Source organism: Leucopleurus acutus (assembly GCF_964270905.1).
Source record: "Leucopleurus acutus genome assembly, chromosome: 9".
Classification (NCBI taxonomy): domain Eukaryota; kingdom Metazoa; phylum Chordata; class Mammalia; order Artiodactyla; family Delphinidae; genus Leucopleurus; species Leucopleurus acutus.
The window spans coordinates 64966659-64985392 of NC_139144.1; the positions used below are offsets into that span (position 1 = coordinate 64966659).

At 39.3% G+C, this 18734-nt stretch overlaps 1 protein-coding gene across 1 annotated transcript in view; it reads left to right on the plus strand.

Moving 5' to 3' along the window:
* FKBP9 (FKBP prolyl isomerase 9) overlaps positions 1 to 18734 on the plus strand; it is a 50548-nt gene that overhangs the window by 15148 nt on the left and 16666 nt on the right. The window contains exons 4-6 of the mRNA XM_082846636.1: positions 109 to 254; positions 10911 to 11100; positions 15757 to 15902. Coding sequence (XP_082702762.1) covers positions 109 to 254; positions 10911 to 11100; positions 15757 to 15902 — 482 coding nt within the window. The remainder of the gene's footprint in view (positions 1 to 108; positions 255 to 10910; positions 11101 to 15756; positions 15903 to 18734) is intronic.

The window sequence follows — 18734 nt, forward strand, 5'->3', positions numbered from 1 at the left end:
GGTATGAGTTCATTGGTAGCTGAATTTTGGGTAACAAAAACCTTTTGAAGGATGAATTGGAAATGCCCTCATGGTATGGAACTTTTCCCATTTCTCGTTGGTTTTCAGTCACAATCGCATGAAAACATATGACACATATGTGGGAATTGGCTGGCTGATTCCTGGAATGGACAAAGGGCTGCTGGGGATGTGTGTGGGAGAAAAGCGCATCATCACCATACCTCCTTTTCTGGCCTATGGAGAAGATGGAGATGGTAAGTCCTTCTCATTCTTTGAGCCACTCTCATCTGTCTTGATTTCTTTTGCAGTGGTTAATTTAACGTACCGTGTGAAATCCACCAGAGCTTTTGGTCTAGACTTGCAGTGTCCAATATGGTAGCCACTAGCTACATATAGCTATTTACATTTACATTAGGTTAAATAAAACTTTAAATACTGTACCTCGGTCACACTGCCACAGTTCATGTACTTCAGAGCTGCTTGTTGCCGAGGGCTGCTATACTGGACAGGGCAGATACAGAGCATTTCCATCACTGCAGAAAGTTCTATTTGGACAGTGCTAGTCTAGATCATTTGCTGTCTGATGAGTAAGTTGCAGAAATCTCCACCTATTAATGGTCATTGTTGTTCTTTTTCTTTCCACCTAGCACTATTTTATTTAAAAAAATTTTATTTGAGTCTAGTTACTTTACAATGTTGTGTTAGCTTCTACTGTACAGCAAAGTGAATCAGCTATGTGTATACATATATCCCTTCTCTTTTGGATTTCCTTCCCATTTAGGTTACCACAGAGTATTGAGTAGAGTTCCCTGTGCTATACAGTAGGTTCTCATTAGTTATCTATTTTATATATAGTATCAATAGTGTATATATGTCAATCCCAATCTCCCAATTCATCTGACCCTCACTGTTGTTCTTAAGTAAGACATCTCGGGACTTCCCTGGTGGTCCAGTGGTTAAAACTCCATGTTTCCAGTGCAGGGGCGTGGGTCCCATCCCTGGTCGGGGAACTAAGATCCCACAAGCCGTGTGGCCAAAAAAAAAAAAAAGAAAGAAAAGAAAGAGAAAAAGAAAGAAAATGTGATGCTATTTAAGAAGTTTACTGACAGTGATACCTGACTTCTAATAACCCCCTAATATAATGTTTTCCAAGCTATGTTTTCTGAGAGTTCTAGGTCTACAGAGCAGGAGGAGAGGGGAGCCTTCTCTCCTGTCGGCCTCCACTTTTATTACTGGGAATCTGCAGACAGTTTCTTTAAAAACCTGCTAAAAGAAAAATAAAGCTTGAAAGTAACTGCCGCAAATATATCTTAATTCTCCCCTCCCCAAGATATGTTATTATTCTTATCACTACTCAAACTCTCTCATCCTTGGCTAATGGAAGTTCATTCTCCTTGTCTCCCAAATCCTTTTATCATCATCCACATGCATATGAGGCACGAAGTAAAGCTAGATGCCTAGCCTGATGTGATGAATGTTATTTATTTATTTTAAATAAATAATAAATAATTTAAATATTTTAAATACATAGTTTATTTAAAATAAATAATAATTTAAATATTTTAAATAAATAGTTTATTTAAAGTAGTTATTTTTAAATGCTTTATACTTTGACACTGTGCTCAGCTATCCAGGTATAAATTTAAACAGGTGAATTGTATAGTATGGGGATTATATCTCAATAAAGTTGTTATAAAAAAAAGCCAATATTCAGGTAGTACATAATAATGCTAGAAAAATTTAAACCCTGGGGTTACCGTAAGGCTTTCTGTTTTCTATTAAATTAAAAGATACAGAAAAATAAAAAAGATTAATATTCTATCACACACCCTCCCACACCCACACCTGCATTTCAGGGATTAACCACACCCAGCGATCCAGAGGCTGACTCAGCAGCCTGCTTTCAGCAGATTTCACCATTCCTCTGAGGGGAAGGAGACAGAGGGGTGGGCTCTGCCAAAGAGCCAGTTGAAGGAGCACAGTCTTGGCATGCCCTGTGGTTCACTTGTCTAGGCCTTCTCCTTTGCATGACATAACAAATGGCAAGTAAGAGTGTTGAGGTAAGTGGTTTGTCAGGTAACTAACTTCCTTCTATCCCAGAGTCCTGGATTTAGAGTTACTTATTGGTTGGTGTTGATCTTTGCAGGAAGAGCTAGTGCCCCATAATCTCTTCATGTGGATTATCGTGTGGCACATATTCAATAAATCCTCACTGTTAGGAATATCCATGAGAAGCAATACCATCCTGAAGTGAAATAGAAATGATTGGAGGACTATTTATGTTTTGGATTGTGGGTGCCGTTTTTTCCCCTCTTATTTCAGCTAACTTTAGTTTTACTTATATCTTGTTTTGGATGAACTTAAAGGATTGAATTTTTGTCTCTTTAAAAATTGGGGAACTTCCCTGGTGGCGCAGTGGTTAAGAATCTGCCCGCCAGTGCAGGGGACACGGGTTCGAACCCTGGTCCGGGAAGATCCCACATACCACAGAGCAGCTAAGCCCGTGCACCACAACTACTGAGCCTGCACTCGAGAGCCTGCGAGCCACAACTACGGAGCCCGTGTGCCACAACTACTGAAGCCCATGTGCCTAGAGCCCGTGCTGTGCAACAAGAGAAGCCGCTGCAATGAGAAGCCTGCGCACTGCAACGAAGAGTAGCCCCCACTCGCCGCAACTAGAGAAAGCCTGTGCACAGCAACGAAGACCCAATGCAGCCAAAAATAAATAAAATAAAATAAATAAATTTATTAAAAAAAAAGTTGGTTGTGAGGGACTCTGGTAGAGCTCACACCAAGGAGTACTTCCCAGAACTACTGCTGCCAGTGTCCTTGTCCCCACAATAAGCCACAGCCACTCCCTGCCTCTGCAGGAGACCCTCCAACTAAAGGGACTCAGATTGATCTCTGAGATGACCCCACAACTTTAGCAAGACTGAATGATATGAAGGAAAAAACCTATATGTGTGGAAAACGGACAGAAACTAGAAAAAGAGCCGTGTGGCTGACAGGGTCTTGGTGCTCCAGCCGGGTGTCAGGCCGGAGCCTCTGAGGTGGGAGAGCCTAGTTCAGGACACTGGATTACCAGAGACCTCCAGGCCCCACGTAATATCAATCGGCAACAGCTCTCCCAGAGATCTCCATCTCAATGCTAAGACCCAGCTCCACTCAATGACCAGCAACCTCCAGTGCTGGACACCCCATGCTAAACAACTAGAAAGACAGGAACACAACCCCACCCATTAGCAGAGAGGCTGCCTAAAATCATAATAAGTTCACAGACACCCTAAAACACACCACTTGACGTGGTCCTGCCCACCTGAAAGACAAGATCCGGCCTTATGCACCAGAACACAGGCACCAGTCCCCTCCATCAGGAAGCCTCACAACTCAGTGAACCAACCTCACCCACTGGGGACAGCCACCAAAAACAACAGGAACTACGAACCTGCAGCCTGCGAAAAGGAGACCCCAAACACAGTAAGTCAAGCAAAATGAGAAGACAGAGAAATATGCAGCAGATGAAGGAGCAAAGTAAAAACCCATTAGACCAAACAAATGAAGAGGAAATAGGCAGTCTACCTGAAAAGGAATTCAGAGTAATGATAGTAAAGATGATCCAAAATCTTGGAAATAGAATGGAGAAAATACAAGAAACATTTAACAAAGACCTAGAAAAAATAAAGAGCAAACAAACCATGATGAACAACACAATAAATGAAATTAAAAATTCTCTAGAGGGAATCAATAGCAGAATAACTGAGGCAGAAGAACGGATAAGTGACCTGGAAGATAAAATAGTGGAAATAACTACTGCAGAGCAGAATAGAGAAAAAAGAATGAAAAGAATTGAGAACAGTCTCAGAGACCTCTGGGACAACATTAAGCGCACAAACACTTGAATTATAGGGGTCCTAGAAGAAGAAGAGAAAAAGAAAGGGACTGAGAAAATATTTGAAGAGATTATAGTTGAAAACTTCCCTAACATGGGAAAGAAAATAGCCCATCAACTCCAGGAAGCACAGAGGGTCCCATACAGGATAAATCCAAGGAGAAACACGACAAGACACATCTTAATCAAACTATCAAACATTAAATACAAAGAAAAAATATTAAAAGCAGCAAGGGAAAAGCAACAAATAACATACAAGGGAATCCCCATAAGGTTAACAGCTGATCTTTCAGCAGAAACTCTGCAAGACAGAAGGGAGTAGCAGGACATATTTAAAGTGATGAAAGGGAAGAACCTACAACCAAGATTACTCTACCCATCAAGGATCTCATTCAGATTTGATGGAGAAATTAAAACCTTTACAGACAAGCAAAAGTTAAGAGTATTCAGCACCACCAAACCAGCTTTACAAAAAATGCTAAAGGAACTTCTCTAGTCAGGAAACACAAGAGAAGGAAAAGACCTACAAAAACAAACCCAAAACAATTAAGAAAATGGTAATGGGAACATACATATTGATAATTACCTTAAATGTAAATGGATTAAATGCTCCAGCCAAAAGACACAGGCTGGCTGAATGGATACAAAAACAAGGCCCGTATATATGCTGTCTACAAGAGACCCACTTCAGACCTAGGGACACACACAGACTGAAAGTGAGGGGATGGAAAAAGATATTCCATACAAATGGAAATCAAAAGAAAGTTGGAGAAGCAATTCTCATATCAGATAAAATAGACTTTAAAATAAAGACTATTACAAGAGACAGAGAAGGACACTACATAATGATTAAGGGATCAATCTAAGAAGAAGATATAACAATTGTAAATATTTATGCACCCAACATAGGAGCACCTCAATATATAAAGCAAATGCTAACAGCCATTAAAGGGGAAATCGACAGTAGCACAATAATAGTAGGGGAGTTTAACACCCCACTTTCACCAATGGACAGATCATCCAAATGAAAATAAATAAGGAAACACGAGCTTTAAATGACACATTAAACAAGATGGACTTAATTGATATTTATAGGACATTCCATCCCAAAACAACAGAATACACTTTCTTCTCAGTGCTCATGGAACATTCTCCAGGATAGATCGTATCTTGGGTCATAAATCAAGCCTTGGTAAATTTAAGAAAATTGCAATTGTATCGAGTATCTTTTCTGACCACAACGCTATGAGACTAGATATCAGTTACAAGAAAAAAACTGTAAAAAATACAAACACATGGAGGCTAAACAATATGGTACTAAATAACCAAAAATCACTGAAGAAATCAAAGAGGAAATCAAAAAACATATAGAAACAAATGACAATGAAAACATGACAACCCCAAACCTATGAGATGCAACAAAAGCAGTTTTGAGAGGGAAGTTTATAGCAATACAATCCTACCGCAAGAAGCAAGAAACATCTCAAAAAAACAACCTAACCTTACACCTAAAGCAATTAGAGAAAGAAGAACACCAAAAAAACCCCAAAGTTAGCAGAAGGAAAGAAATCATAAAGATCAGATCAGAAATAAAGGAAAAAGAAGGAAACAATAGCAAAGATCAATAAAAGCTAGTTCTTTGAGAAGATAAACAAAATTGATAAACCATTAGCCAGACTTATCAAGAAAAAAAGGGAGAAGACTCAAATCAACAGGATTAGAAATGAAAAAGGAGAAGTAACAACTGACACTGCAGAAATACAAAGGGACATGAGAGATTACTACAAGCAACTCTATGCCAATAAAATGGACAAATTCTTCAAAAAGCACAACCTTCCGAGACTGAACCAGGAAGAAATAGAAAATATAAACAGACCAATCACAAGCACTGAAATTGAGACTCTGATTAAAAATCTTCCAACAAACAAAAGCCCAGGACCAGATGGCTTCACAGGCTTTACAGAGTTCTCAAAGTCTTCAAAAATATAGCAGAGGGAGGAACACTCCCAAACTCATTCCACCATCACCCTGATACCGAAACCAGACAAAGATGTCACAAAAAAAGAAAACTACAGGCCAATATCACTGACGAACATAGATGCAAAAATTCTGAACAAAATACTAGCAAACAGAATTCAGCAGCTCATTAAAAGGGTCATACACCATGATCAAGTAGGGTTTATCCCAGGAATGCAAGGACTCTTCAATATATGCAAATCAATCAATGTGATACACTGTATTAACAAATTGAAGGATACAAACCATATGATCATCTCAATAGATGCAGAAAAAGCTTTCCACAAAATTCAACACCCATTTATGATAAAAACCATCCAGAAAGTAGGCATAGAGGGAACTTATCTCAACATAATAAAGGCCATATATGACAGACCCACAGCCAGCATCATTCTCAGTGGTGAAAAACTGAAATCATTTCCACTAAGATCAGGAACAAGACAAGGTTGCCCACTCTCACCACTATCATTCAACATAGTTTTGGAAGTTTTAGCCACAGCAAGCAGAGAAAAAAAAAGAAATAGAAGGAATCCAAATTGGAAAACAAGAAGTAAAGCTGTCACTGTTTGCAGATAACATGATACTATACATAGGGAATCCCAAAGATGCTACCAGAAAACTACTAGAGCTAATCAATGAACTTGGTAAAGTAGCAGGATACAAAATTAATGCACAGAAATCTCTTGCATTCCTATACACTAATGATGAAAAGTCTAAAAGAGAAATTAAGGAAACACTCCCATTTACCATTGCAACAAAAAGAATAAAATACCTAGGAATAAACCTACCTAAGGAGAAGAAAGCCCTGTATGCAGAAAACTATGACACTGATGAAAGAAATTAAAGATGATACAAACAGATGGAGAGACATATCATGTTCTTGGACTGGAAGAATCAACATTGTGAAAATGACTATACTCCCCAAAGCTATCTACAGATTCAATGCAATCCTTATCAAGCTACCAATGGCATTTTTCACAGAAGTAGAACAAAAAATTTCACAATTTGTATGGAGACACAAAAGACCTCGAATAGCCAAAGCCATCTTGTGAAAGAAAAACGGAGCTGGAGGAATCAGGCTCCTGGACTTCAGACTGTACTACAGGGCTACAGTAATCAAGACAGGATGGTACTGGCACAAACACAGAAATACAGATCAATGGAACAGGCTAGAAAGCCCAGAGATAAACCCACGCACATATGGTCACCTTATTTTTGATAAAGGAGGCAAGAATATCCAATGGAGAAAAGACAGCGTCTTCAATAAGTGGTGCTGGGAAAACTGGACAGCTACATGTAAAAGAATGAAATTAGAACACTCCCTAACACTATACACAAAAATAAACTCAAAATGGATTAAAACGTAAAGGTAAAGCCAGACACTATAAAACTGTTAGAGGAAAACATAGGCAGAACACTCTATGACATAAATCACAGCAAGATCCTTTTTGATCCACCTCCTAGAGAAATGGAAATAAAAACAAAAATAAACAAATGGGACCTAATGAAACTTAAAAACTTTTGCACGGCAAAAGAAACCATTAACAAAAGGAAAAGACAACCCTCAGAATGGGAGAAGGTATTGCAAATGAAGCAACTGACAAAGGATTAATCTCCAAAATATACAAGCAGCTCATGGAGCTCAATATCAAAAAAACAAATAACCCAATCCAAAAATGGGCAGAAGACCTAAATAGACATTTCTCCAAAGAAGATATACAGATTGCCAAGAAACACATGAAAGGATGCTCAACATTGCCAATCATTAGAGAAATGCAAATCAAAACTACAATGAGGCATCACCTCACACCGGTCAGAATGGCCATCATCAAAAAATCTACAAACAATAAATGCTGCAGAGGGTGTGGAGAAAAGGGAGCCCTGTTGCACTGTTGGTGGGAATGTAAATTGATACAGCCACTGTGGAGTACAGTATGGAGGTTGCTTAAAAAACTACAAATAGAACTACCATATGACCCAGCAATCCCACTACTGGGCATATACCGTGAGAAAACCATAATTCAAAAAGAGTCATGTAGCACAATGTTCATTACAGCACTATTTACAATAGCCAGGAAATGGAACCAACCTAATTGTCCATTGACAGATGAATGGATAAAGAATATGTGGCACATATATACAATGGAATATTACTCAGCCATAAAAAGAAACGAAATTGAGTTATTTGTAGTGAGGTGGATGGACCTAGAGTCTGTCCTACAGAGTGAAGTAAGTTAGAAAGAGAAAAACTAATACTGTATGCTTACACATACATATGGAATCTAAAACAAAAAAAAGGTTCTGAAGAACCTAGGGGCAGGACAGGAATAAAGACTCATATGTAGAGAATGGGCTTGAGGACACATGGAGGGGGAAGGGTAAGCTGGGACGAAGTGAGAGAGTAGCATGGACATATATACACTACCAAATGTAAAATAGATAGCTAGTGGGAAGCAGCTGCATAGCACAGGGAGATCAGCTTGGTGCTTTGTGACCACCTAGAGGGGTGGGATAGGGAGGGTGGGAGGGAGACGCAAGAGGGAGGAGATATGGGGATATATGTATGCATACGGCTGATTCACTTTGTTATACAGCAGAAACTAACACAGCATTGTAAAGCAATTATACTCCAATGAAGATGTAAAAAAAAAGTTGGTTGTGAGTTCCCAGACATTGGGAACAGACTTGTGGGTGCCAAGGGGGAAGTGGGGTAGTAGAGGGATGGATTGGGAGTTTGGGATTAGCAGATACAAACTATTGTGTATGGAATGGAGGGACAACAGGATTTTACAGTGTAGCACAGGGAACTATAGTCAATGTTCTGTAATAAAGCATAATGGAAAAGAATATGAAAAAGAATATATATACGTTTGTATATGGTGTTAGGTAGTGTTCTAATTTCATTCTTTTACATGTAGCTGTCCAGTTTTCCCAGCACCATGTATTGAAGAGCCTGTCTTTTCTCCATTTTATGTTCTTGCCTCCTTTGTCATAAATTAGGTGACCATATATGCGTGGGTTTATCTCTGGGCATTCTATCCTGTACCATTGATCTTTATTTCTGTTTTTATACCAGTACCATACTGTCTTGATTACTGTAGCTTTGTGGTATAGTTTGAGGTCAGGGAGCCTGATTCCTCCAGCTCCGTTTTTCTTTCTCAAGATTGCTTTGGCTATTCAGGGTCTTTTGTGTTTCCATAAGAATTGTAAAATTTTTTGTTCTAATTCTGTGGAGAATGCCACTGGTAGTTTGATAGGGATTACATTGAATCTGTAGATTGCTTTGGGTAGTATAGTCATTTTTACAATATTGATTCTTCCAATCCAAGAACATGGTATATTTCTCCATCTGTTTCTCATCTTTGATTTCTTAGAATAGGAGAAAATACTTGCAAAGGAAACAACAGACAAAAGATTAATCTCCGAAATATACAAACAGCTCATGGAGCTCAATATCAAAAAAACAAACAATCCAATTAAAAAATGGGCAGAAGACCTAAGTAGACGTTTCACGAAGGAGGGCATACAGATGGCCAAGGGACACATGAAAAGATGCTCAACATCACTAATTATTAGAGAAATGCAAATCAAAACTACAATGAGCTGTCATCTCACGCTAGTCAGAATGGCCATTATCAAAAAATGTAGAAACAATAAATGCTGGAAAGGGTGTTGTGAAAAGGGAACCCTCTTGCACTGTTGGTGGGAATGTAAATTGATACAACCACTATGGAAAACAGTATGGAGGTTCCTTAAAAAACTAAAACTAGAACTACCATACGACCCAGCAATTACTGGGCATATACCCTGAGAAAACCATAATTCAAAAAGACATGTACCACAATGTTCACTGCAGCACTATTTACAATAGCCAGGACATGGACGCAACCTAAGTGTCCATTGGCAGATGAATGGATAAAGAAGATGTGGCACATATATACAATGGAATATTACTCAGCCGTAAAAAGAAACAAAACTGAGTTATTTGTAGTGAGGTGGATGGACCTAGAGTCTGTCATACAGAGTGAAGTAAGTCAGAAAGAGAAAAACAAATACCATATGCTAATGCATATATATGGAATCTAAAAAAAAAAAAATGGGACTGATAAACCTAGTTGCAGGGCAGGAATAAAGATGTAGACATAGAGAATGGACATGGGGTGGGAGGGGGAAGCTGGGGTGAAGTGAGAGTAGCATCGACATATATACACTACTGAATGTAAACTAGTTAGCTAGTGGGAAGCAGCCTCATAGCACAGGGAGATCAGCTCGGTGCTTTGAGGTGACCTAGAGGGGTGGGATAGGGAGGATGGGAGGGAGGCTCGGGAGGGAGGGGATATGGGGATATATGTATGCATATGACTGATTCACTTTGTTATACAGCAGAAACTAACACAACATTGTAAAGCAATTATACTCCAAGAACGATCTATTAAAAAAAAAGAATATATATATATATGTATAACTGAATCACTTTGCTGTACAGGAGGAATTAACACAACATTGTAAAACAACTGTACTCAATAAAATAAATTTTAAAATAATTGTCTGTGAGTTCCAAAGAACAAGTCTATGTAGTGTTCTCCAGAACCAGATCCAAGCTGTGGAATGGATTTGCATCTGTATACAAACAGAAACCCACAGAGGTATGTATTTTGGTTTGCATGTGGGTATATAACCACTCACATAGAGCCTTGATTTGCAAGCACAAGCATAGAAAATGTGGTCACAGTATTCTCCATGTCATTATTATCGGTTTGCTCCTTTTTCTGAGGAAGTCAGGCTTCAAATTATACCTGCCAGCCCTCGGTTGGACACCACGTGAGATAGCACGGTTAGACACCATGGGGGGCCACCCAAGATGTGGAAGAACATTTGTTTCCTTGGCTGGGAAACTTCAAGGAATGTGTAACACCAACGTAGTGGGTGTTGAATTGTAGTTAAAGTATTGATACTTCCTAAATCTTGTGTCCTGATTTCATCATCTTCCTTCATTCCACTCTAGGGAAAGACATTCCTGGGCAGGCATCTCTGGTGTTTGATGTTGCATTATTGGACCTCCATAACCCCAAGGATGGCATTTCCATTGAGAATAAGGTAGTTCCTGAAAACTGTGAGCGGCAAAGTCAGACGGGGGACTTTCTCAGGTATCATTACAACGGCACACTTCTGGATGGTACATTCTTTGATTCCAGGTAAGCAAACAACAGGGTCCTTCACTTACCAGAACATCTTATTAAATATAGTTTATAGCTTGTCAGTGCTGATTTTGAGTTAGTATTTTCATCTCCAGTATAGGTTTCTATTTTCTGATACTGAATTCCTTCAGAGGTTGTTAGAACGGTCTCCTTGGGGCCTGTGGGAGATGGGTCTGCAGGAAAGCAGGGGAGGCTCACCCTGGACTCCCACAATCCCTCTAGACTGTGCTCGGCTATCCAAGTATAAACCCAACTCTGGGGTCCAAGGTGGGAAGTGACCAGGAGGCAGGTCCAGGCGGTAGGATGCGAAGAGAACAGACTTGGTGCTGGGAGATCTGGATTCCAGTCCCTGTGTGTGGTGCACTAGATGTGTGACTTTGGATAGCATTTGACCTCCCTGAGCTTCAGTTTTTTCCGCTGTTGTTAGCACCTTTCTCAAAGAGATGGTTAGATTAAAGAGAGAAGGTAGGCAGAAGCACTTTGCAAACTTTCATGACTTATCTGCTGCAGGGACTGTTTGGATGCTGGGCGGAGCCTGTTGTTATTCAAAGCTTTGTTTTGTTTATCAGGCTTAGCCTGCAGTTGTGAGCAGGCAACAGGTGTTTGGTATGTGTTGCTCATTCAGGTGGCATGTGTTGTTTGGATTCCTTTAGCTTCCTATAGAGCAAGCAAGTAGTGACAGCAATCTACCTGTTTCTCTGAGGTAAGAGACTTCTCGTTTAATTAGTCACCCAGAAACATTACAGAATTTTTATACGGTATAATTTTATTTGCATAATTCATTCTTACTACTCCGCGGATCCCATCTTTTAAATTTTTCATTTGACTTTTTTGGAAAAAGGCAGTAGTCTCATGGTTCAAAATTAAAACAAAATATGCGTTAAGATATGTTGTACCGACCCTCCCTGCCAACCTCACATCCCCCTCCCCCCAAGCCACTTAGAGTTAACCACTGTTATTAATAAGTTTCTTTTTTTGTTCTTCAAATGTGTGGATTTTTTTCCTAAAGCAGATATAAGCAAATACAATTGTTATATTATTTTCTCCGCTTTATAGTATATAGCATATAGAATACTATATACATACATATATAACATTGTGTATTATATACATGCACAGATAACATAATGCTACGTACTATATACACTATTATGCTCCTTGCTTTTTTTTGAATTAATTAATTTATTTTTGGCTGCCTTGGGTCTTCGTTGCTGCGCATGGGCTTTTCTCTAGTTGCGGCGAGCAGGGGCTATACTCTTCGTTACGGCACGTGGGCTTCTCATTGCGGTGGCTTCTCTTGTTGTGGAGCACAGGCTCTAGGCGCACGGGCTTCAGTAGATGTGGCATGTGGGTTCAGTAGTGTGGCTCGCGGGCTCTAGAGTGAAGGCTCAGTAGTTGTGGTGCATGGGCTTAGTTGCTCCGCGGTATGTGGGATCCTCCTGGACCAGGGCTCGAACCCATGTCCCCTGCATTGGCAGGCAGATTCTTAACCACTGCGCCACCAGTGAAGCCCCTGCTCCTTGCTTTTTTTCACCTTGGAATTTTTCCATATTAATGCGTAGAGAGAAATCATTTTTTATGTCTGTGTAGTGTTTCATTGAGTGAATATACCATATTTATCTAACCATTCCCCATTGATGACATTTGAATTGTTTTTATTTTTTCTATTAAAAAAAATTGAGAGAGTGTGTGCGTGTGATTACTTGTCACATATGAGCTTGGTTCTGTCTTTTATTCCCTGGAATTTTATTTTTAGTTGAAAAGCCATTTTTCTAGTGGATACCAGATTTCTTTTCATGTTAATGGAACCAGTTTTCTTAGGTTTCAAACAGATTTCCATTTTAGTACACTGGGGTCTAATCCATCCTAAGAGCTAAGTAATATTCCATTATATAGATTTGCCTTAATTTAGTAATCAATCCTTATTATTTTCTATCTTTTGATGTTCTAAGAGGGACTGCAATAATTATTTTTGTAGCTAAATCTTAAATAATATGATTGTTTCCTTAGGATAAATTTCTAGAAGAATCTCTAGGTCTAAGGTTATGTGTATATTTACAGCTTTTGATATAAGTACCAAGTTGTCCTCAAGGAAGGTTTTACATCACTAAGAGTACCCCATTTCCTGCAAACTCAGCAACATTGGGTATTATTTAAAAATAATCTTTGCCAATTTATAGGAGAAAAATAGAACTTTATAATTGTAATGTGAATTTCTTTGATTGCTATTAAGGTTGAAATTCTTTCAAATGTTTATTGACTATTTGGATATTTTCTTTTGTGATTTACCTGTTTGTGTATTTGCCTGTTTTTATATTGAGGATATTGGTATTTGTCCTTTTCTTATTAATTTAAAATCTCTGTACATTAAAGATATTAACACTTTTATGGTTGCATATTGTTGAAGGCATATTTCCTGTTTATTTGCATTTTAATTTCGGTTGTTGTGATTTTTGATCTGTTTAAATATAAACCTTTTATGTTGTTAAATACATTCCATTTCTCCTTTATGGCTTCCTTTATTCTTATGTAAATTCTTATATATTCTGTCTTGAGTAACTTGCTAAAGTCTCTCCCTGCCCCTGGACTTGTTTTTTTTCCCCTAGAGTATATAAATATTCACCTGTATTTTCCTCCTGCTCTTCTAATGGCTTTATTATTTTATCCTTTAAAATATTCTCTATTAGAATTTTTATTTTAAAGAATATTATGTTCTTGTTGTATAAGTGAAACAATGCAAAGATATTTAATAAAATGTAATAATTTCACATCAACCCCTTCCATTTTCACCACTTGAAGTAAATATTAAAAAGCTTCTGCAGGCTCTCTCAGTGTTTATAAATGCTTTCATGTTTCAATCTTAAATCCATCTGGAATTTATTGTGGTGTTCAGTATGACAGTAAGGATCTAAATGGTTTTTTCCAGATGGTTAGCCAGTTTTTCCAACACCCTTTATTGAATAACTGTATTTTCCTCACTCATTTAAAATCTGACATTGATCATGTACCAAATTCTTGTATACACTTTTGGGTCTTGGTCTAGAATTTTTATCCTTTTCCAGTGATCTAGCTATTTCTGGGCCACAATCATACCTTTAGCTATTGTAACTTTTTAGTTTGTATGATAGAGAATATTCTTTTTCTTTTTAAACATCATTTTTTCCTACTGTGATACATTGATATGGTTCAAAATCCTAAAAGTGTAAAAGAATATACAATGAAGAATTTTCACCTATCCTTGTCCCTCAATCACCCAGTTCCCCTCTTCACAGGGAACCAGAGTTATGCACTTCATAGGTCTTCCATACATATACAATGAAATACAGATAATTATGTAGAAAATCTGCTTCCTGGATGAGGAGAATCATTTGTTACTATCATTTCTTCACGCCCCTTGGCTTTGTGGTCCCTGAGGGGTGTTGAGGAGGAAGAGCCTCTCACAGCTCTGCCTTTTCATCTCCCTGGTCCCACTGCTGACCATCTTCTCTGACACAGTCATCCTTGGGCTGTGTTTGATGAGGTGACAGTGGGACTGACTGGCTCTTTCTCAGGACCAGCTTTTTGCCACATCTGCTCCAGCTGGGGGTGGGTAATGGTTACAGATCACTGTGGTTCAGAGTTCAGTATCTGAAGTGGCAAATGAAGTTTTTTTGTTTTTTTTTTTTTTTTTTTTTCGCGGTACGTGGGCCTCTCACTGTTGTGGCCTCTCCCGTTGAGGAGCACAGCCTCCGGACACGCAGGCTCAGCGGCCATGGCTCACGGGCCCAGCCGCTCTGCGGCATGTGGGATCTTCCCGGACCGGGGCACGAACCCGTGTCCCCTGCATCGGCAGGCGGGCTCTCAACCACTGCGCCACCAGGGAAGCCCTGAAGTTTTATTATTTTATTCTGGAATCATCAGGCTTTGTTTTCTCCAAACTCAGTAATCAGACTCAATTGGCAATTAATACAGAGGCTGGATCTCTCCACTGAGTGGAATGCTTGGGGCTCCTACCAGAGGCACTTGGGAAATTCAGGTACTCACTGGGTGGTAGCTTGGTGAGCATGGATTGCAGTAGGGTGAGTTCACTGCAGAGTTAAATTGCTCTCAGTATATATGCTACTTTTCTGGCAATCTGAATATTCATGTCCCACATATACAGATACTCTCCTCTTTAGAGAAATTCTTAGTTTCTTTTTTTTTTTTTTTCCTTTTTGGGCTTTCATTTGAAACTTTATGTTAGAGTAATAGAAGACTCTAGAACTTCTAAGTTGTTTCTTTACAAGAGATAACAGAGAAATTCTTAGTTTCTGACAAGGGCCCCCTTGATGCTTTTTTCATTAACCTGACATGGTCAACAAGCGTAAAGTCCGATTTACATTATAGCTACATTTCTGCATGATTGCTTCTTGTAACCCGCATCCCATTCATAACCTGACCAAACCAGAGGGCTGGAGGGCTCATTTCTGGGAGCGTTTGTGCAGGCGGCAGCTCCCACGCAGTGTGTGGATCCTTGTTCATCATTTCAGGGGAGCGTGTTTCCTGGCTTGTACTCAGATTCTAGGGTTCACCCTATTCTGGAGTCTAGAGGCCCCTGCGCTCTGTTGTCTCATGGTACCAACTACACTGCTGCTGCGGTATTCCTCGTGACCAAGCTCTTTTCCTCTTTCCCAGCTACTCGCGGAACCGCACCTTTGACACGTACATTGGGCAGGGCTACGTGATTGCTGGGATGGATGAAGGTTTACTTGGCGTTTGCATTGGAGAGAAGAGGAGGATCGTGGTCCCCCCTCACCTGGGGTATGGCGAGGAAGGAAGAGGTAAGCGCTGGCTGCCTTCTAAGACTGCCTTAGAGAGGCGCTGACTGATGCTTCCACGCTGCTTGGAACCAGGGCCTCTGGCAAAGCGTAGAAGCTAAAGTCTAGCTTCAGACTCGAATACTCAAATAACTCTAGTTTCTAGAGATGCTCTGTCATGACTCCTTGTTCCCCCTGCCCGTTTTCCTTTTCCTTTTGGAAAATTTAAAACCTACACCAAAGTTGAAAGAACTGTACAGTGAACTCCACTTAGATTCACCAGTCGTCAGCATCTTGCTATATTTGCTTTATATATATAACTACAGTACATTTTTTCTTTGTTGAGCCATTTGAAAGTAAATTGCAACCCCCCTTTTTTTGTTTTTCGTTTTTATTGAAATATATTTGACATATAACCTTGTGTACATTTAAGGTATACATGTTATTTTGATACATTTATATATTGTAATGTGATTGCCATTGTGGTGATAATTAGCACCTCTATCATGGTACATAATTATCATTTCTTTTTGATGGTTGGAATAATTGATAATTAGCAAGTTTGATGATTATAAGACAATATTGTTGTCTATATTCACTGTACTGTGCATTAGATTTTGGTTTTTGTTTTTAACAACTTTATCGAGGTATTATTTACATACCATAAAATTCACCCAATTTAAGTACACAATGACTTTTAATAAATGTTGTGAGTTGTGCAACTATCACCTTAATCCAGTTTTAGAATATTTGTCACCCAAACAGCAAACTTCTTTTTAAAAGTTACACAAATAATATACGTTGACTTTAGAATAAGAAAATAGAGATCAACAACAAAAAAAATCTCCCATAATCTCACCACCCAGGAATAACCATTGTTAATGTGGTAGGTGGAATATCGGCCCCAAAAGATGTCCATGTCCTAATCCTCAGAGACTTTGCAGATGTGATTAAGGTAATGGTCTTGAGATGAGGAGATTATCCTGGATCATCCAGGTGGCCTTGATGTACTTACAAGGATCTTTGCAAGAGGGAAGCAGGAGACCAGAGAGAGGAGAAAATGCTGCACTGCTGACTTAGAGGATGGAGGAAAGGGCCACAAGTCAAGGAAGGAGGGTGGCCTTGAGAAGCTGGAAAAAGCAAGGAAACAGATTCTCCTGAAACCTCCAAAAGGAACACATCCCTGCCAATACCTTGAATTTAGACTTTGAGTCCAGAGTTATGAGAGTAAATTTATGTTGTTTTAAGCCACCAAGCTTGTGGTAATTTGTTATAGCAGTAATAGGAAACTCATATAACTGTGAAGTGACTGTCCTTCTATACTTTTGAGTATATGTGAATCTATGTAGATAAAAGGAAACAAACACATATCCATCTACACTACTGACAAAAAATACTACAGTATTTTTTGTCAATAAATACTGACAAAAGTGGGATCACCTATACATATTAGTTTGTAATTTCTCTCTTTACGTAATTTGTTGTGAACAATGTTTTATGCCAACAGGTTGCATAGAATTTTAATGGTTGCATAGTATTCCAAACCATATTTCCTTTATTATTTTTTTTCTCAGATACCATTTTTTGCTAACTTACTTTGGAAGAGTTGATACAGTATTTGTTTTGCTTTTGTGTTCTTTTTGCTGATGAGATTCTGGCTGGCCTGGCTGGCTGTACACATTCATTTCGTTAACCTGCTTCTGACTTCTGCTGCTACAGTGGATTTCAGAATTTTCCCAGTAGGATTTGTTTGGAGGATCTAAGAATCATCAGGTTGGTTGGAAACTAGGCTGTACCATGGAGAAACATTATTTTTCCTGACTTAAATTTCTGATTTATAAAGCCACAACCAATCACAGCTTAAGGTCTTAAGATCATTCAACAAACCTTGCTTCATGTTCTATTTGTCTAGTGTCTTGATGCTCTGTTGTTTTGTATTATGTAAATTTCTACTTCTAGCCAAATACATGCAGGAATAGACAAACACTTTCAGCGTATTCATGTTTTATTTTGCCCTCAGGACTAATTCTTCCTTTCCCTAAAAAGAATATACTGATGGAAAACACTTGCTTAAATTATTTCTCCTTTTGGCTTTCTCACAAGTATGAGACAGTTTTGCAAAGAATTATATAAGGCTCTGGGAAACATTTGAAGTCTCATAAATTTTCTGGGCATGAGGCTACCTCACCCTGAATCATTTGTTCCCATGGTGGGGGGAGGGGCACCCTGGCAAGTAACACCCAGCTGCTCTTGCACAGGGTCTGTTTCTGTTCTATTGATTAGCGAGTGCCCTTGGCCTCCTTGTGGGGTTTGCCCAGGACCTAATGCTAATCACTGAGGGACTGACCTTAGAAGGGTATCAGGACACAGAGGAAGCCTGTGGCTTTCTCACCACATACCACAGGGCCAGGCACATGGTAAGCATTCAGTAAATATTTGTGGAAGGAAGAAATGCTGGACTTTCCGACTTGTCAGCATTTCATTTTGTTGCAGCCATTTTCTCTTGCAGGGTTGGTGGAGGGGAGGGGGTAGGCCTTCTGTAAAGGCTCTGGCCCTTTCTGCTGTCTGCTTTGTTCCATGGGGACAGCCCTGAATTTAGAGCGTTGGGATGTTTGCAGCCCTGAAGTGGAGAATGGATTCTGCTGCAGGGTTGTGGCAGCATCACTTCCTCAGTTTCTGTTCCCCAACTTCCACATGACCTTTTAAGCACTCTTTTTCGAAAGTGAAGAAAGCTAATATTTTACCCACACTGTGAAGGACTTCTCATGTACGAGCTCATTCAAACCTCAAAACAGTTCTCTGTTAAGATAACGAGGCCCAGAGAGGTTGAGTCATTTGCTAGAGGCCACAATAGCT